The sequence below is a fragment of the Chlorocebus sabaeus genome, chromosome 5, assembly GCF_047675955.1.
Source record: "Chlorocebus sabaeus isolate Y175 chromosome 5, mChlSab1.0.hap1, whole genome shotgun sequence".
NCBI lineage: Eukaryota > Metazoa > Chordata > Mammalia > Primates > Cercopithecidae > Chlorocebus > Chlorocebus sabaeus.
The window spans coordinates 2,200,130-2,215,581 of NC_132908.1; the positions used below are offsets into that span (position 1 = coordinate 2,200,130).

The following is a 15,452-nucleotide window of genomic DNA, read 5'->3' on the forward strand; positions in this document are numbered from 1 at the left end:
AAGTGGGAGGGGGCCGGGCACAGTGGCTCACGCCTGTAATCCCAGCACTTTGGGAGGCTGGGGGGGTGCAGATCACGAGGTCAGGAGATCAAGACCATCCACCATCCTGGCCAACATGGTGAAACCTTGTCTCTACTAAAAATACAAAAATTAACTGGGCGTGGTGGCACACACCTGTAATCCCAGCTACCTGGGAGGCTGAGGCAGGAGAATCGCTTGAACCCGGGAGGCGGAGACTGTGGAAAGTCGAGATGGCACCACTGCACTCCAGGCTGGCAACAAAGCAAGACTCTGTCTCAAAAAAAAAAAAAAAAAAAAAAAAGAAGTGGGAGGCTGGGCACAGTGGCTCATACCTGTAATCCCAGCACTTTGGGAGGCTGAGGTGGGCGGATCACTTGAGGTCAGGAGTTTGAGACCAGCCTTGCCAACATGGTGAAATCCCATCTCTGCTAAAAATACAAAAATCAGCCAGGTGTGGTGGCGCATGCCTATCATCCCAGGTACTCAGGAGGCTGACGCAGGAGAATCACTTGAACCTGGGAGGTAGAGGTTTTGCAGTGAGTCAAGATTGCACCACTGCACCCCAGCCTGGGTGAGAAAGGGAGACTGCGACTCAAAAAAAACCGAAAAACAAAAAAACGGGGGGTTAGGGTTAGGGTGGCCTTGAGGAATTTCCACTGGAGACCTAGAGAGCTGGGGTAAAAGGCAGATGACTGGGGTTGCAGAATGAGAGTGGGAGGTGAGGACGTGGTCTAATGGTGAGGACCGCTCTTTAACGAAGAGAGTCTGGGATTGTTTTATAGTGTTTAAAGGCTAAGGGGCAGGAAGGAGAGGAGGTGAAGGTATAGGAAGGAAGGCTCCTGGAACTATGGCCTGGTCAAGGGACAAGAGGCACCCCCTCTGCAGCCAGAGGAAGGGGTGCAGTCACGTCTGTAAGAGCAGTGGGAAAAAACCATGCAAGAGCCAGTCTCAAGGGTGAGGGCACCGGCGTGGAGCGCACAGAGCTAGAAAGAGGGCCTGTGGTTTTGAGGGGGACCCTGGGCTCAGTGGGATGTCCCAAGGGTCAGGCTGGGGCTGGGGTACCAGATCTAGTGAGTACAACTACAGGATGCCCAGCAAAATTTTTTTAGCATAAGTATTTCCCATGCAACGTCCGGGATACACTTACACTAAAAAAAAAAAAAAAAAAAAAATTATTCGTTACTTGTCTGAACTCAAGTCCTGTAATTTTCAGGCAATTCTAGCCCAGCGTGGCGCAGTAGTGGGTCACGGAGGGCACGGGAACGGCGCGACCCGACAGCCTGGGAAACGGACAGCCGTGTCAGAAGGGCAGGTGCCAGTGGGGAGGAGGCCGGAGAGAAAACTGCAGCTTCCTTCCACCTCGCGCCGGGCCCGCGGCCGCGCAAGGAACCTCTCCGGGTTCCCCCCGGCGGGAACCCCCTGCCCCAGAACTTTGGTCTCGTCCCATCCACCCCCGCCCGCGCCATGGTCTCGCCCTAGGGAGTTATCGATAACTCTACGCTCGACCTCGATCGACTCGCTCCGGCTCCCCGCGCCGTCCTGGACACAGCGGAGTGCGGAGTCGCCCGTAAGGTACGAGGCCGCGAGCCAGGGGCCGGGAACCGGCTGCTGGGTGGCTGGGAGAATACGGCCAGGGGAAGCCGGCCAGCAGGACGGAGAAAGGGCGGTCGGCGGAGGACAGGGGAGCTCGGGGGTCCAGCCAGACTGCGCCCCTTCCCATCACGGCCCGCCGCCGGCCCGCTACGCATGCGCAGCCGCAGGGCTCGGCTTTCCCCGGCCCATCCGCCGCCTTGCGCACGCGCAGCCCGCTCCTGCGGCAGAGTGGCGCCCGCGCGTGACTGCCCCCTGCCGGCTGCGGGGGGGACGGCGCCCCCGCCGGGTGCATGGGGCGGGGATGGAGCACGCGCCCTGGAGCCCCGGAGCCGCCCGGAGCCGGGTGTCACGCGTGTGACGCGTGTCCCTGAACCTACCTCCGCTTGTTGTCCCAACTCTAAATTGGGAATGGTAAGCGCCATTAGGCAGCGCCCCGTGGATCTGTAATCTATTTAGTACAGTGTGTCCTCTAAGTACTTTACATCCTTCTCTGCAGATTCCCTGATCTTTGACCCCTGCCATTCAGCTCTAGGGCCCGTGCAGGCCACACCATGAACACGTCCCCAGGCACGGTGGGCAGTGACCCGGTCATCCTGGCCACTGCAGGCTACGACCACACCGTGCGCTTCTGGCAGGCCCACAGCGGCATCTGCACCCGGACTGTGCAGCACCAGGACTCTGTATCCTCCACCTGGGGCGGGCAGGGCGGCGCTGGAGGGATGCCTCATGTGGGGACCACAGCCTGGGTGAAGGCCAGATGGTGAAGGCCTGGGGGCCCCTGTCCTCAGGGCTGCCTTCCCATCATCCTCCTTAACAGTCCCAGCAGGTGAATGCCTTGGAGATCACACCAGACCGCAGTATGATTGCTGCTGCAGGTATCTGTGACCCTTGATCTCTAACCCCTGACCTTTGGTGGGTCGACCTGAGCACAACCAAGCTTCATTTCAGCCTGTGTCCCTAGGTTACCAGCACATCCGCATGTATGATCTCAACTCCAATAACCCCAACCCCATCATCAGCTATGATGGCGTCAACAAGAACATCGCATCTGTGGGCTTCCACGAAGACGGCCGCTGGATGTACACGGGTGGCGAGGACTGCACAGCCAGGATCTGGGACCTCAGGTGCGGTGGGGAGGGGCCTGCTGCCTGGGGCTGGGCTGGGCTGCTCTGAGAGACCATTTTAGGTTGGGTTCTCTCCAAGCAGAGGCTGAAATAGGGAGCTTCCTGTGGGCGACTCAGTGAGAGAAGTGAGGACAGGAGGAGAGTGAATTGCATCAAAGCGCGAGTCCTGCCTTGAGCCCGGAGCCAGCGCATTATTCGCCTTCCACCAGCCACTGGCTTAGGCTCCCTGCTGGAGTGGAGGGCCCTGCGTCTCAGTATTTCCCAAGAGGCAGGTCCTTTAGCAGAGGGAGGGGAGGAGTGGCCAGGCCAAGGCCATCTGGGTAGGGCACCAACAAGCCCAGATGGACAGCATGTGCCCTGGCCCGGTCCACAGGTCCCGGAACCTGCAGTGCCAGCGGATCTTCCAAGTGAACGCACCCATTAACTGCGTGTGCCTGCACCCCAACCAGGTGAGGGGTGCTCATGGGGCCAGGCACTCTGGGACTTTGGAGGGCTGGGCTTGGGTCCTGCCTCACCACCCCTGCACCCCAGGCAGAGCTCATCGTGGGTGACCAGAGCGGGGCTATCCACATCTGGGACTTGAAAACAGACCACAACGAGCAGCTGATCCCCGAGCCTGAGGTCTCCATCACGTCTGCCCACATTGACCCCGACGCCAGCTACATGGCAGCCGTCAATAGCGCTGTGAGTCCTGGAGGCAGGTGCTGGGTGGGGCCAGCTTGGCACTCAGCCCTCAGCCTCTGCAGGTGGGCTTATTCCTGGATGTCCCTTAGTGCCCCCTTCCTGCTTCCCCTGTACTGGGCACTAACACCCACCCTGCCAGCAAAGCCAGAAGTGTGAATGTCGCTCCCAGTGCCTTGGCCCTGTCTGCAGGCCGGTCACTCCGCTTTCTGGAGTCTCTCCCAAGTCGGTCCACTTCCCTCTTTTCTCTCTGTTGCCTCCTGGTCCCAGTCACCCTCATTTCCCATGACAGCTGACACACTCTCTGAGGCCTCCTTTCCTCCTCCCTGACGTCCCCCGGCCCCTTACCCGTTCTCTCTTGGATGCTTCTAGTGGCGCCTCGTCAGTACCAGCCAGGTGGCATTCCCCTGGGGAGACCCAGGGCTACTGGCCTTGCCCTTAGGCTGCCGTGGTGTGGCCCCTGTTCTTCTCTCCAACCTCGTTTTTTTCCGTTAACTCCATTTAATCCCAGCGTGTCACTTGTCCCTCTTGCCCCCAGATTTCCCTTCTCCTGGCCTTTGTCATGTTGTCCCTCTAGCTGGTGCCCTCTCCAGTGTACTTCCATTGGCCGTCGGCATCCTCCAGGAAGGGGAATTTGAGTCTTTGGCCAGGTGTGGCCTCCTGTTCTTGGGTTGCCATGTGTGGCCCTTGGTTGGGGCCAGGCTTCCCAGGTGCCTCCTGCAGGCAGGACCAGAGGGGCCTGTCCGCCCCTGACCCAGGGTCCCCATGCACAGTTGAACCCCAGTGTTGGCCCCCAGGGCATCCTTCCCTGTGTCTCAGACCTGAGGCCTCGGGTCCCCTGTGACGGTCCTCCTGACCTCTAGGGAAACTGCTATGTCTGGAATCTGACGGGGGGCATTGGTGACGAGGTAACCCAGCTCATCCCCAAGACCAAGATCCCAGCCCACACGCGCTACGCCCTGCAGTGCCGCTTCAGCCCCGACTCCACGTGCGTGCAGGGCCTGCTAGCCTGGGAGGGGACCTGCCTGGGCTGTGGGCTGGAGACGGGAGGGGCTGCTGGGTGGAGTGGCTGCTGCTGGACACGCCCCCACGCCCATCCCCCAGGCTCCTCGCCACCTGCTCGGCTGATCAGACGTGCAAGATCTGGAGGACGTCCAACTTCTCCCTGATGACGGAGCTGAGCATCAAAAGTGGCAACCCCGGGGAGTCTTCCCGTGGTTGGATGTGGGGCTGCGCTTTCTCGGGGGACTCCCAGTATATCGTCACTGGTGAGCCCCGCCCCGGCCTCCCCATCCCTGGCCTCCCAGCACTGGCCTCCAGAGCCAGCCCACCTTGGCTGCGGCTCCCCCTCTGCTAGGGCCACCTGCCTGGCCTGCACCTCTGCTCTGAGCCCTGCCCTATCTCCCCCTCCAGCTTCCTCGGACAACCTGGCCCGGCTCTGGTGTGTGGAGACTGGAGAGATCAAGAGAGAGTATGGCGGCCACCAGAAGGCTGTCGTCTGCCTGGCGTTCAACGACAGTGTGCTGGGCTAGCCTGTGACCCCTCGGGACTGCCTGGTGTAGGTGGTGGCAGCTGGAGGGTCCCATGCAGCACCCAGGTCAGAACAGGCCCTACTGCCGGCCTACGCCAGCTGGACCTGATGGCCCCCTGTGGCACCTTGACCTGCTGGGCCAGGCCGCCCTGGGACTCTCAGCCCCCAGTTGCTTATCCAGATGTGACAGCTCAACCCAAGCCAGGCTGCACACTCCTGGACTGGGCTAGCCTGCACTGCCTGGGAAAGTCAGCCGAGGGCCCAAAGCTGCTGAGGGCCCAAAGCTGCTGAGGGGTCTGAGGCTGGTGCCCACCCCCAAGCTAGTGTGTTTCCTGTCCCCTCCCTGCCGCGTTTCAGGGCCTTAGTCCACAGAGAACACCACCGTGGCCAGGTGGAAGGGTTTATTAGTCCCTGCCGGCAGCTGTCCTCCCTGGTGTGGGTGACCTGGCTAGCCCGCTGGACTGGGGACAGGGACCGGGCTGGGCCAGGTCGGGGCTCAGTCTGGGAGGTAATAAAAGCAGACTGACACACAGATGTTGCTTGGGAAGCAGATGTCGATGCACAGATAAATCAGCCGCTGTCTCCGGGGCCCTGTGGCGAGGGTGCCGTGAATCCCCAAGGGCTCCGCCCCCAGCTCATCAAACCATCCCGAGGGCCTGGCCTCCCCCCACAGCGGCCCTGACTCACCCTCTGCTCGCCGGGCCCAGTAGATGGGGGTCCTTGTGCACAGGCGCTGCACCAAATCCCCCACCTGGGCAGGGTCCACCTCGTGGCTCCCCTGCACCGCCAGCAGCTCCTGGGTGTGTTGGGTGTCCTGGGAAGGGCCCCGAGGCTCTTGGACCTGTTGAGAAGGCTCTGGTGGGCTGTGGGACAAGGGTGCTCCCTACTCCTGGCTGGGCGGGGCTGGGTACCCCCCAACCCCCAGTGATGTCCCCACCCTCTGCTCTTGTCAGCAACCTGGGCTCAGGGTGGAGAGAGCTTCCTGTTCCCTGAAACCAGAGCTCCAGCCTATCCTGTGCCCAGCTGCACACAGGACCCTTTGTCTAGCCCCTGGTGGGGGGCTGTGCCCAGCAGGACGGCTCACCTTGGAGGTATCCATCAGCAGCCGCAGGGTCTCCCGATCACTGTCCTCCATCAGGCGGAGGAAGCAGGCCTGGTGCTCCTCAGGGCGGTAACAGATGCAGCCCTGGGGAGGCAGGGAGGTGAGGCAGGGCCACCCCGACCCACACCTTCGAGGGTGAGCCCTCCCTGCCCACTCACGCTCTGCCCGTCGAACAGCACCACCCAGCTGTGGTTGCTCTGAGGTGAGGTCACTGTGATGGTCGCCACGTTCTGGGCCACGTCCACCAGGATGGTTTGGTTGGGCCGGGGCATGTGGGGGCTTGGCAGGGTCATTCGCAGCGTCTGCAGCCTTGGCTGGCAGTGGGAGTTGGAGTTCAGCTGGGCAGCCGGACAACCCCAGCACAGCCCCCAGCTCTGGGCTGCAGGACTCCTGACATCCCCGAGTGGGCCCTTCCACCTCTGGCCGTCTGCTCCTAGGCGGTCACTGCCTGCTCTGCACCCTGGCTCTGCTGGAGGCTGGGATATGCCAGCTTCCCTTTCCCCTTTTCACTGTCCACATCCCTGGTGCTGAGGAGGGGCTCACCTTGGGAGGGCCCTGAGCGAAGCCAAGAAGCCCTCCAGCCACAGCCCCCGCAGTGGCCAGCGCCAGGAGCAGCAGCAACAGGGATAGGCCCGTGGCTCTCCAGCCCCCACAGGTGGGCTTGGTCTTCACCTGGGGGCGCATTAGGGTCAGAAGGGTCATGGGGTTTAGAGATCAGGGAGCCAGTGGGCTGGGGAAGGGAGGGGCTGGGTGGCCCGGGGCACCCCCTGGGTCTTTGCTGCAGGAGTGATGGGAGGCACTCACCCCTGTAGGCCCAGGTTTGGGGCGCTCAGCGCGGCAGTTCGCTGGCTTCATCCTGCAGCCCCTGCTCACAATGTGCCGATTGTCTGCGCCCCTTGTCTGCAGCCTTGGCCGGGGAAACTCAGAACGCCCCCCCTCCTGACCCCGCGCCTCTCCCTCAGCTCCGGATCTGATATCCAGGTCAGAGCCAGGACAGTCCCCTCCTCCCACCTGGGGGATGCCTGTCACCAGGCCCGGCTCCAGACACCTGGCCTGTGCAGACTGGAGATCAGGGTCTGGGAGGCATAGGGCTGGGCGGAATGGAAATCCAGTCCAGCTGACTGACTGGAGGGCAGTCCAGGCCCGGCCAGGGCGACTCACTAAGTGTGGTTGGGGTGGATTTCATTTTCCTAAAGTGGCCTGAGTCTCTCAGGTTACCCTTGACTCCCAGAGCTGGGCATAGGGCCTGACACACCACAAGCTGTCAATAAATGCCTGCTCAGTGAATGACAGGTGTGGGACTATGCACCCCCAGCCACTTCCCAGCCCCCACACACCCAAGTCCAGGGGGTTCCTGAAGGCTGGACCACAGACAGGCAGCCTGCTGTGCCTGTGCCCCCGGAATAGTCAGGCCAGCCTCGGGGGCCCGCCCAGCACTTTATTTTTTGAGATGGGAGTCTTGCTGTGTCCCCTAGGCTGGAGTGGAGTGGCGTGATCTCGGCTCACTGCAACCTCTGCCTCCTGGGTTCACACAATTCTCACGCCTCAGCCTCCTGAGTAGCTGGGATTACAGATATATGCCACCATGTCCTGCTAATTTTTGTATTTTTAGTAGAGATGGGTTTCCACCATTTTGGCCAGGCTGCTCTTGAACTCCTGACCGCAAGTGATCCGCCTGCCTCAGCCTCCTAAAAGTGTTGGGATTACAGGTGTGAGCCACCGCGCCCGGCCCAGCATTACTTCTGAGCTCTGCTCCCTGCCTGGGCTCTCTGCCATGGCAGCCCACCAGCTTCACTCTGAGGCCTTTTCCTTCCCTGGTTTCCCTTTGTGCCTGGCTTTCCCTCATTCTCAACAACATCTTCCTCTGACCCAGGCCAGGAGTGGGCAGTTGCCATTCCAGCTCCAGAGTTGGAACCCCAGCTACCCATCTACTTTGAATCCTCCCACCCGCGGCGAGACGGCATCGCCCGGGCCAATGCAAGGCGAGAGCAAGGACACCCGAGCCAGTGTGGGTTTGAGAGTTTAATCTGTGCTCTGGTGCAGACAGTGCTGCAGCCCCTCATGGGCTAGAGACAGGGTGCACAGGGACTCCTAGCCCCCACCCGGCAAGAGAGGCATCGCCGAGGCTGCACCTGCCATGCACTCCTGGATGTGCCATGCACTCCTGGTGTGACTGCACCCTGCCAGGCCAGACCCGGCTTGAGCCAACCTAGCCAAGCCAGTGTCAGTGCCACCAGCCTCATGGGCACAGCCGCCCTCATGCTGCTCCGCAGCACCCACTAAACCTGACATCCCAGGCCTGGGAGGTGCTGAAGGCTCAGGACGCCCCTTATTGCTCTAAAGTCTTTGTGACCAAGTGGAGTGTTGTGACTATGGGGCCAAAAGAGAAGCTGCCGGGCAAGGTGCTGGTAGGGAGCCAGCCAGAAGGTGAGTGTCCTGGGATGGCCTTGCTGAGTCTGCTGTCAGGCCTGTGAAAGGTCAGCAGAGCCAAGGAGCAGGCAGGAGAGACCAGAGCCCCGCCCAGAACCTTGGCGAGCTGGTGGCCCTGCCAAGTCCTCCTCCTGGCCACTGAAGAGGGAATCCAGGGCAAGGCAGGTGACCTCCTGGGCCACCAGCCTCTAACCCCTACCCCAACCTAGGGAATGGGAGGACTGGAAGAGACTGGATGCTTTGTAAAGGACTTGCTGTTCTCGGGGACACAACTCTCCTCCCCTCCCCTCCCAGAGCCCTGGATGACTGACAGGCATTCCTAGGCCAACACATGCTTCAGCCGCGCTGCCGGCTGCAGGGCACCTGGATGACAGGCATTCCTCGGCCAACACATGCTTCAGCCGTGCTACTGGCTGCAGGGCACAGAGGCTCCTTCAGTGGGATTTTCCCTACGACAAAGAGCACAGCTATTAACACACTTAAGATTCAACTCCATTGCCTGACACAGTAGTTCAAAGTTAAAAACTGTTTGGTAGCAGCACTGCTCTGAGCTCCCTGCACTGCAGCCCCGAGTTCAGCGAAGGCGTCCACGCCATCGCGGCTGCTCAGTCCAAATCACCTGGGTTTAAATGCACACTTGAGACAGCAAGAGGTTTAGCTGGGCTGCATTTACAGAACCGGGCAGCAGCCCTGGGTATCTGAAACGGAACAGACAGTTGTGACATCAGAGTGGTTTTCAAGGAAGTAGGGGAGGCGGGAGGGTGGTGAGGGCAGCACTTTGCACCCAGTGGCAGAGAGATGCCACCTGGGAGCAGCTGCCTCCTCCACCCTCTCCTTGCCGGGAGGCACGGGAACACAGAAGGCTCCGCTGGACTTCCAGTCACACTGATGGGACCCTGGTCCATGCAAGCCTCTCCCAATAGTCAGAACAATCAGTCCCTCCGCCCCCTGAGGGGCTGGATCCCTGAATGAGTTTTTCCATAAAATACAGGACACACACCCCTAGACCCGCCTCGGTTACCTGAATCCCGGACAGGTGCTGAGCCTGCCCCCGCCAACCCCACAATGCCTTCCAAGCCTAAAAGTGCATCTTCGATTACAAGCATCTGTAAACAAAATCGTCCCCCAAACGTGTACTTACAAGGTTAACAATGAATGCCTTTGCTTAACTCCAATTACACTCCTTGAAGCCACTTAGCCGAGCAGATGCCTAAGCCCCACCTATTAATTTGGGTAACTGGTTTTCAATTTTTTTTTTTTTTTATTCTGGAGATTAAAGACACCCAATCTTTAACCTTGAAGGGCAGGCAAAAGGTCGGCTATGCTGTCAACATAGAAGTCAGGGACCATTTTCTTCTTAGACACGCAGTCACTTTCCTGATTATTCTTCACATCTCCTAGAGTGGAGACTCCGGTGAGGGTCAGGATGGTCTTCAGGCCACAGGTGACGCCTAGGAGGATGTCTGTGTCCAGGCGGTCTCCCACCATGACAGTGCGCTCGGGGTTGATGCCGTATTCCTGGGACACGCAGTCGAAGATGAAGCGGCTGGGCTTCCCGATGATGTCGGCCTGGCGCTGGGCGGCCATCTCCACGGCTCGGACCAGACAGCCGGTACCTGCGGGGCACAGGGGACCGGGTCAAAGGGCGGGAAGGGGGCCCGCCGCCCGCCCCCCAGCCTCCCGCCCCAGGGCGCACGGACCCGCGATGAAGCGGCCGTTCTCCAGCGGAAGCCGGTTGTCCATGTTAGTGCCCACGAGCAGGCAGCCGGGCTGCTGCAGGTAGCGCAGGGCCTTGGTGAGCTTCATGTAACTGAAGTGCGGGTCAAAGCCCACCACCACTGCGCGCACGTCGGGCTCCAGCGGCGCGTGCAGCCAGTCACCGGGACCCTCGCCCTGCAGTGGCTCGGGCCCCACGCCCACGCTGGTGACACCCACGGCCTCCAGCTCGGCGGCCAGGGCCGGGCTGCCAAGCACATAGGCCTTGGGCGCGGGCGCGCCGGCTAGGCGCTGGCGCAGGTAGAGAGCGGTGCAGTAGGCCGTGCCGAAGACCTCCAGGCCGGCGCCGGGCCCCGCGGGGCCGCCGAAGCCCAGGCGCCGCAGCTTCTCGGCGTAGGCAGCGCGGGTCTTGCTGCTGTTGTTGGTGATGAAGCCCAGGCGCTTGCCGCGGGCCCGCAGCGCCCGCAGGGCCTCGGGAGCGCCAGGCACGGCCGTCTCCCCGCGCCACAGTACGCCGTCGCAGTCAAACAGCAACGTGTCCACGTCGGCCAGCAGCGCCTGTGCCCGCTCGGCGCTCAGCCGCACGCAGCGGGCGTCGTCGCCACCGGCCTCCGCCGCCGCCGCCATCGCCGCCCGCCGGCCGCTGCCGCCCGCCGGCCGCTCCTCGCAGCCGCCCGCCGCGGCGCCCTCCCCGCCCCCGGGGCGCTCATTGGCTCCGCGCCTCGCGCCCACCACCCATTGGTCTGCACCTTCGCCAATCCGCCCCCGCCTCCCGCGGGCTGCGGGAGGTCAGCGCCAATCGGCGAGGGCCGGTGCGGGGAGGCGGGCGATCATTGGCTACCGGGCTCGGGGCGCCCCGGTGATTGGCTGGCAGGGCGCCAACCGGCATTCGGAGTGAAGCGCTCGCTGCGGAAATGCTGCAGAGGGGAGAGTAGCGCAGGCGCAAGGCCGGTGCTCCCGGGCGGCCGCGGGGCCGCTCACCCATTGGAAGCGAGTGGTCAGCCTAGGTGACGAGGCCCTTCACGGAGTGACCCGGGCCAGGCCGGCTGCCCATTGGCCGGTCTCTCCCGCGGGCACGGGCGGGGCTCCAGCAGGAGCGTCGCGGGAGGGGGCTGGGGCCGCAGGGGCCGCAGGGGCCGAGGTACCTCCGCCGGCCGCGCCCGTGCCTCTGCAGTGAACGCGCTCGGGCCACCGGGCCACCACGTGGGTCGCTTACCTGCCAGTCCCGCGAGCCAGCCCGGGGCTCCTTCCCCGGCAGACCTGCGTATTCGCCTCAGTCCTTTGCGAAAACGCGTTCCCTGTGCGTTGGAGATCACAAGAACCAGACATTACCAGGCCGTGGGGTTAGGGTCTAATGACACTGCCTAGAACCTGGTACTCAGTGATTGCTCGCCGTCATCGTCAATTATTAGGTATTTAATTGAAGCAAAACATTACATTAAAGGGTATGAAAACCGTGCAACTCGATGGAAGTTTTACATTATTTATTTATTTATTTATTGAGACGGAGTCTCGCTCTGTCGCCCAGGCTGGAGTGCAGTGGCGCGATGTCAGCTCACTGCCAGCTCAGCCTCCCGGGTTCACGCCATTCTCCTGCCTCAGCCTCCCGAGTAGCTGGGACTACAGGCGCATGCCGCCACACCTGGCTAATTTTTTGTGTTTTTAGTAGAGACGGGGTTTCACCGTGTTAGCGAGGATGGTCTTGATTTCCTGACCTCGTGATCCACCCGCCTCAGCCTCCCAAAGTGCTGGGATTACAGGCGTGAGCCACCGCGCCCGTCCGGTTTACATTTTTACATGTATATATATATTTTGCGACAGGGTCTTGCTGTCTCCCAGGCCGGAGTGGAGTGGCTGGATCACAGCTCACTGTAGCCTTGACCTCCCAGGCTCATGTGATGCTCCTACCTAAGCATCCAAAGTAGCTGGGACCAGAGGTGTGTGCCACTACGGCTAATTTTTTTTTTTTTTTTTTTGAGACGGATTTTTGCTCTTGTTTCCCAAACTGGAGTGCAATGGCGCGATCTCGGCTCACTGCAACCTGTGCCTCCTGGGTTCAAGCAATTCTCCTGCCTCAGCCTCCCGAGCACCTGGGATTACAGGCACGCACCACCATGACAGGCTAATTTTTTGTATTTTTAGTAGAAATGGAGTTTCACCATGTTGACCAGGCTGGTCTCAAACTCCTGACCTCAGGTGATCCACCCCCCTTGGCCTCCCAGAGTCCTGGGATTACAGGCGGGAGCCACCATGCCCAACCTAATTTTTTTTTTTTTTTTTTGAGACGGTGTCTTGCACTCCCAGACTGGAGTGCAGTGGCACGATCTCGACTGCAAGCTCCACCTCCCAGGTTCACGCCATTCTCCTGCCTCAGCCTCCCGAGTAGCTGGGACTACAGGCGCCCGCCACCACGCCCGGCTAATTTTTTGTATTTTTAGTAGAGACAGAGTTTCACCGTGTTAGCCAGGATGGTCTTGATCTCCTGACCTCGTGATCCACCCGCCTCGGCCTCCCAAAGTGCTGGGATTACAGGCGTGAGCCACCACGCCCAGCCTTTTTTTTTTTTTTAATTTAAATTTTTTGTAGAGACGGAGTCTCACTATGTTGGCCAGGCTGGTCTCCAACTCCTGGCCTCCAGTGATCCTCCTGTCTTGGCCTCCCAAAGGGCTGGGATTACAGGCGTGAACTACCAAACCTAGCAAATTTTTTACATATGTATATGCTTGTGTAAACATAACCCAGACCAAAGTATAAAGTATTTCCAACACCCCAGGAAGTTCCCTCTTGATCCTATCCAGTCAACAGCAGATAGCACATTGTGGACTACTTTTCTGACTCCTATCACCACAGAGTCACGACCAAGCCTCTGGACTGCTTTATACCTGGGATTATACGGTATGTGCTTCTGGCTCTTGCTTCTATGGTTTAACATAATGTTTGTGAAATTCATCCTTCTGGCTGGGTGCTGTGGCTCACGCCTGTAATCCCAGCCCTTTCGGAGGCCGAGGCGGGCAGATCACCTGAGGTCAGGAGTTGGAGACCAGCCTGACCAATATGGTGAAACCCTGTCTCTACCAAAAGAACAAAAATTAGCCAAATGTGATGGCACATGACTGTAATCTTAGCTACTTGAGAGGCTGAGGCAGGAGAATCGCTTGCACCTGGGAGGCGGAGGCTGCAGTGAGCTGAGATTGCACCACTGCACTCCAGCCCGGGCAACAGAGCAAGAGTCCATATCAAAAAAAAAAAAGGGCCGGGCGTGGTGGCTCAAGTCTGTAATCCCAGCACTTTGGGAGGTCGAGACGGGCGGATCACGAGGTCAGGAGATCGAGACCAGCCTGGCTAACATGGTGAAACCCCGTCTCTACTAAAAAATACAAAAAAACTAGCCGGGCGAGGTGGCAGGCGCCTGTAGTCCCAGCTACTCGGGAGGCTGAGGCAGGAGAATGGCGTAAACCCGGGAGGCGGAGCTTGCAGTGAGCTGAGATCCGGCCACTGCACCCCAGCCTGGGCCACAGAGCCAGACTCAGACTCCCTCTCAAAAAAAAAAAAAAAAAAGGCCGGGCGCGGTGGCTCAAGCCTGTAATCCCAGCACTTTGGGAGGCTGAGACGGGCGGATCACGAGGTCAGGATATCGAGACCATCCTGGTTAACACGGTGAAACCCCATCTCTACTAAAAAATACAAAAAACTAGCCGGGCGAGGTGGCAGGCGCCTGCAGTCCCAGCTACTTGGGAGGCTGAGGCAGGAGAATGGCGTGAACCCGGGAGGCAGAGCTTGCAGTGAGCTGAGATCTGGTCACTGCACTCCAGCCTGGGCGACAGAGCGAGACTCCGTCTCAAAAAAAAAAAAAAAAGGCTGGACGCGGTGGCTCACACCTGTAACCCCAGCACTTTGGGAGGCCGAGGGGGGTGGATCATAAGGTCAGGAGATCGAGACCATCTTGGCTAACACGGTGAAATCCCGTCTCTACTAAAAATACAAAAAAATTAGCTGGGCATGGTGGTGGGGGCCTATAGTCCCAGCTACTCGGGAGGCTGAGGTAGCAGAATGGTGTGAACCTGGGAGGAGGAGATTGTAGTAAGCCGAGATTGGGCCATTGCACTCCAGCCTGGGCAACAGAGCGAGACTCCATCTCAAAAAACAAAAAGATGACCTTGACCTTGAGCAGAACTGAATTTGACAACAATCACACTCTGCATTTACTTTTCTTTTTTTTTTTTTTTTTGTTTTTTTTTGAGACGGAGTCTGGCTCAGTCGCCCAGGCTGGAGTGCAGTGGCGCGATCTCGGCTCACTGCAAGCTCCGCCTCCCGGGTTCACGCCATTCTCCTGCCTCAGCCTCCCGGGTAGCCGGGACTACAGGCGCCCGCCACCTCGCCCGGCTAATTTTTTGCATTTTTAGTAGAGACGGGGTTTCACCGTGTTAGCCAGGATGGTCTAGATCTCCTGACCTCGTGATCCGCCCGCCTCGGCCTCCCAAAGTGCTGGGATTACAGGCGTGAGCCACCGCGCCCGGCCACACTCTGCATTTACTACAGGGCAAGAGGTAGCTGATTTGAGACAATGGCTGGAATGGGGACTGTTGATGATGCCCAGCCACGGGCCGTCTTCTTCCACACTCGCCCGGCTGCCTTGGCTTACTGGGCACTCTGTGAGCATCTAGGCTGCGGCACCACTGCTCTTTACCTTCATTACCTCCTTAGAGTCACAGGACAGGCCTGAGAGGCAGGGATTATTCATATCTCCGTTTATAGATGGCCAAACTGAGCCACAGAGAGTCGCCGGCTGGACAAGGTTGAGTTGGGATTAAACTCAGTCGACCCCAAAGCTGAGCTCTGCCCCATCTGGTCGGCTTAATATCCTCAGAATGTGCTTGTATGTCTGCAGGTGGGAGGGGAGGCATGGTCACTTGTGGGGAAGGTCCTGGCGGAGGCTGGGAGGGAAAGTGCACTTGAGAGGAGAGGACTGACTTTGGGAACAAGGTGACGTGGCCCTGCATCTGGGGGTAGAGGACCCCTTTGGGTGCCCCCCACACAGGAGGCATTCAGTCTCTATCTGTGAGGGGATGACTCCACTGTCTCCCCAGGTAAGCATCGTGTACTGCAAGCTGACCTGGGGATGACTTTCAGTGGCACAAAAACAGACACTATTTCACGTTAACAGAGTTGAATCAATTTACATTGCAATAGAAAATATAAGTAGCTCACTGGGCGTGGTAGCTCACGCCTGTAATCCCAGCACTTTGGGAGGCTG

At 59.7% G+C, this 15,452-nt stretch overlaps 3 protein-coding genes across 7 annotated transcripts; 1 reads left to right on the forward strand and 2 right to left on the reverse strand.

Moving 5' to 3' along the window:
- Window positions 1-1,503: 1,503 nt before the first annotated feature.
- Window positions 1,504-5,482, forward strand: MLST8 (MTOR associated protein, LST8 homolog). Of its 4 annotated transcripts, none has more exons than XM_007982446.3 (9): window positions 1,504-1,593; window positions 2,111-2,294; window positions 2,438-2,489; window positions 2,576-2,738; window positions 3,112-3,187; window positions 3,270-3,422; window positions 4,283-4,407; window positions 4,524-4,687; window positions 4,833-5,482. In XM_007982446.3, exons 2-9 carry the CDS (start codon window positions 2,166-2,168, stop codon window positions 4,949-4,951), a joined length of 981 nt encoding a protein of 326 aa, XP_007980637.1. In that variant the 5' UTR covers window positions 1,504-1,593; window positions 2,111-2,165; the 3' UTR covers window positions 4,952-5,482. The 4 variants fall into 4 exon arrangements, with proteins under 4 accessions (XP_007980637.1, XP_007980655.1, XP_007980663.1 ...); XM_007982464.3 differs by having other exon boundaries at window positions 1,516-1,593; window positions 2,141-2,294; XM_007982472.3 differs by lacking the exon at window positions 1,504-1,593 and adding an exon at window positions 1,670-2,025 and having other exon boundaries at window positions 2,141-2,294.
- Window positions 5,441-9,583, reverse strand: BRICD5 (BRICHOS domain containing 5). 2 transcript variants are annotated; one of them, XM_073015034.1, is made up of 6 exons: window positions 6,857-9,583; window positions 6,596-6,724; window positions 6,211-6,366; window positions 6,035-6,136; window positions 5,638-5,791; window positions 5,441-5,541 (listed from the first exon to the last, which is right to left on the reverse strand). In XM_073015034.1, exons 1-6 carry the CDS (start codon window positions 6,905-6,907, stop codon window positions 5,447-5,449), a joined length of 687 nt encoding a protein of 228 aa, XP_072871135.1. In that variant the 5' UTR covers window positions 6,908-9,583; the 3' UTR covers window positions 5,441-5,446. The 2 variants fall into 2 exon arrangements, with proteins under 2 accessions (XP_072871135.1, XP_072871134.1); XM_073015033.1 differs by having other exon boundaries at window positions 5,447-5,791.
- A 115-nt stretch (window positions 9,584-9,698) lies between these two features.
- Window positions 9,699-10,889, reverse strand: PGP (phosphoglycolate phosphatase). Its single transcript, XM_007982485.3, has 2 exons — window positions 10,183-10,889; window positions 9,699-10,098 (listed from the first exon to the last, which is right to left on the reverse strand). Exons 1-2 carry the CDS (start codon window positions 10,823-10,825, stop codon window positions 9,773-9,775), a joined length of 969 nt encoding a protein of 322 aa, XP_007980676.1. The 5' UTR covers window positions 10,826-10,889; the 3' UTR covers window positions 9,699-9,772.
- Between the last annotated feature and the right edge of the window lie 4,563 nt (window positions 10,890-15,452).

Bases quoted from the DNA above. Each gene is read 5' to 3' on its own strand.
- MLST8 (XM_007982446.3), top strand. From the start codon at position 2,166: ATGAACACGTCCCCAGGCACGGTGGGCAGTGACCCGGTCATCCTGGCC. The intron at 2,739-3,111 runs GTGCGGTGGGGA...CCCGGTCCACAG, and splicing joins GCCAGGATCTGGGACCTCAG to GTCCCGGAACCTGCAGTGCC. The intron at 3,188-3,269 runs GTGAGGGGTGCT...CCTGCACCCCAG, and splicing joins TGTGCCTGCACCCCAACCAG to GCAGAGCTCATCGTGGGTGA.
- BRICD5 (XM_073015033.1), bottom strand. From the start codon at position 6,907: ATGAAGCCAGCGAACTGCCGCGCTGAGCGCCCCAAACCTGGGCCTACA. The intron at 6,725-6,856 runs GTGAGTGCCTCC...ATGCGCCCCCAG, and splicing joins CCAAACCTGGGCCTACAGGG to GTGAAGACCAAGCCCACCTG. The intron at 6,367-6,595 runs GTGAGCCCCTCC...TCCCACTGCCAG, and splicing joins TCGCTCAGGGCCCTCCCAAG to CCAAGGCTGCAGACGCTGCG.
- PGP (XM_007982485.3), bottom strand. From the start codon at position 10,825: ATGGCGGCGGCGGCGGAGGCCGGTGGCGACGACGCCCGCTGCGTGCGG. The intron at 10,099-10,182 runs GTCCGTGCGCCC...TGTGCCCCGCAG, and splicing joins GAACGGCCGCTTCATCGCGG to GTACCGGCTGTCTGGTCCGA.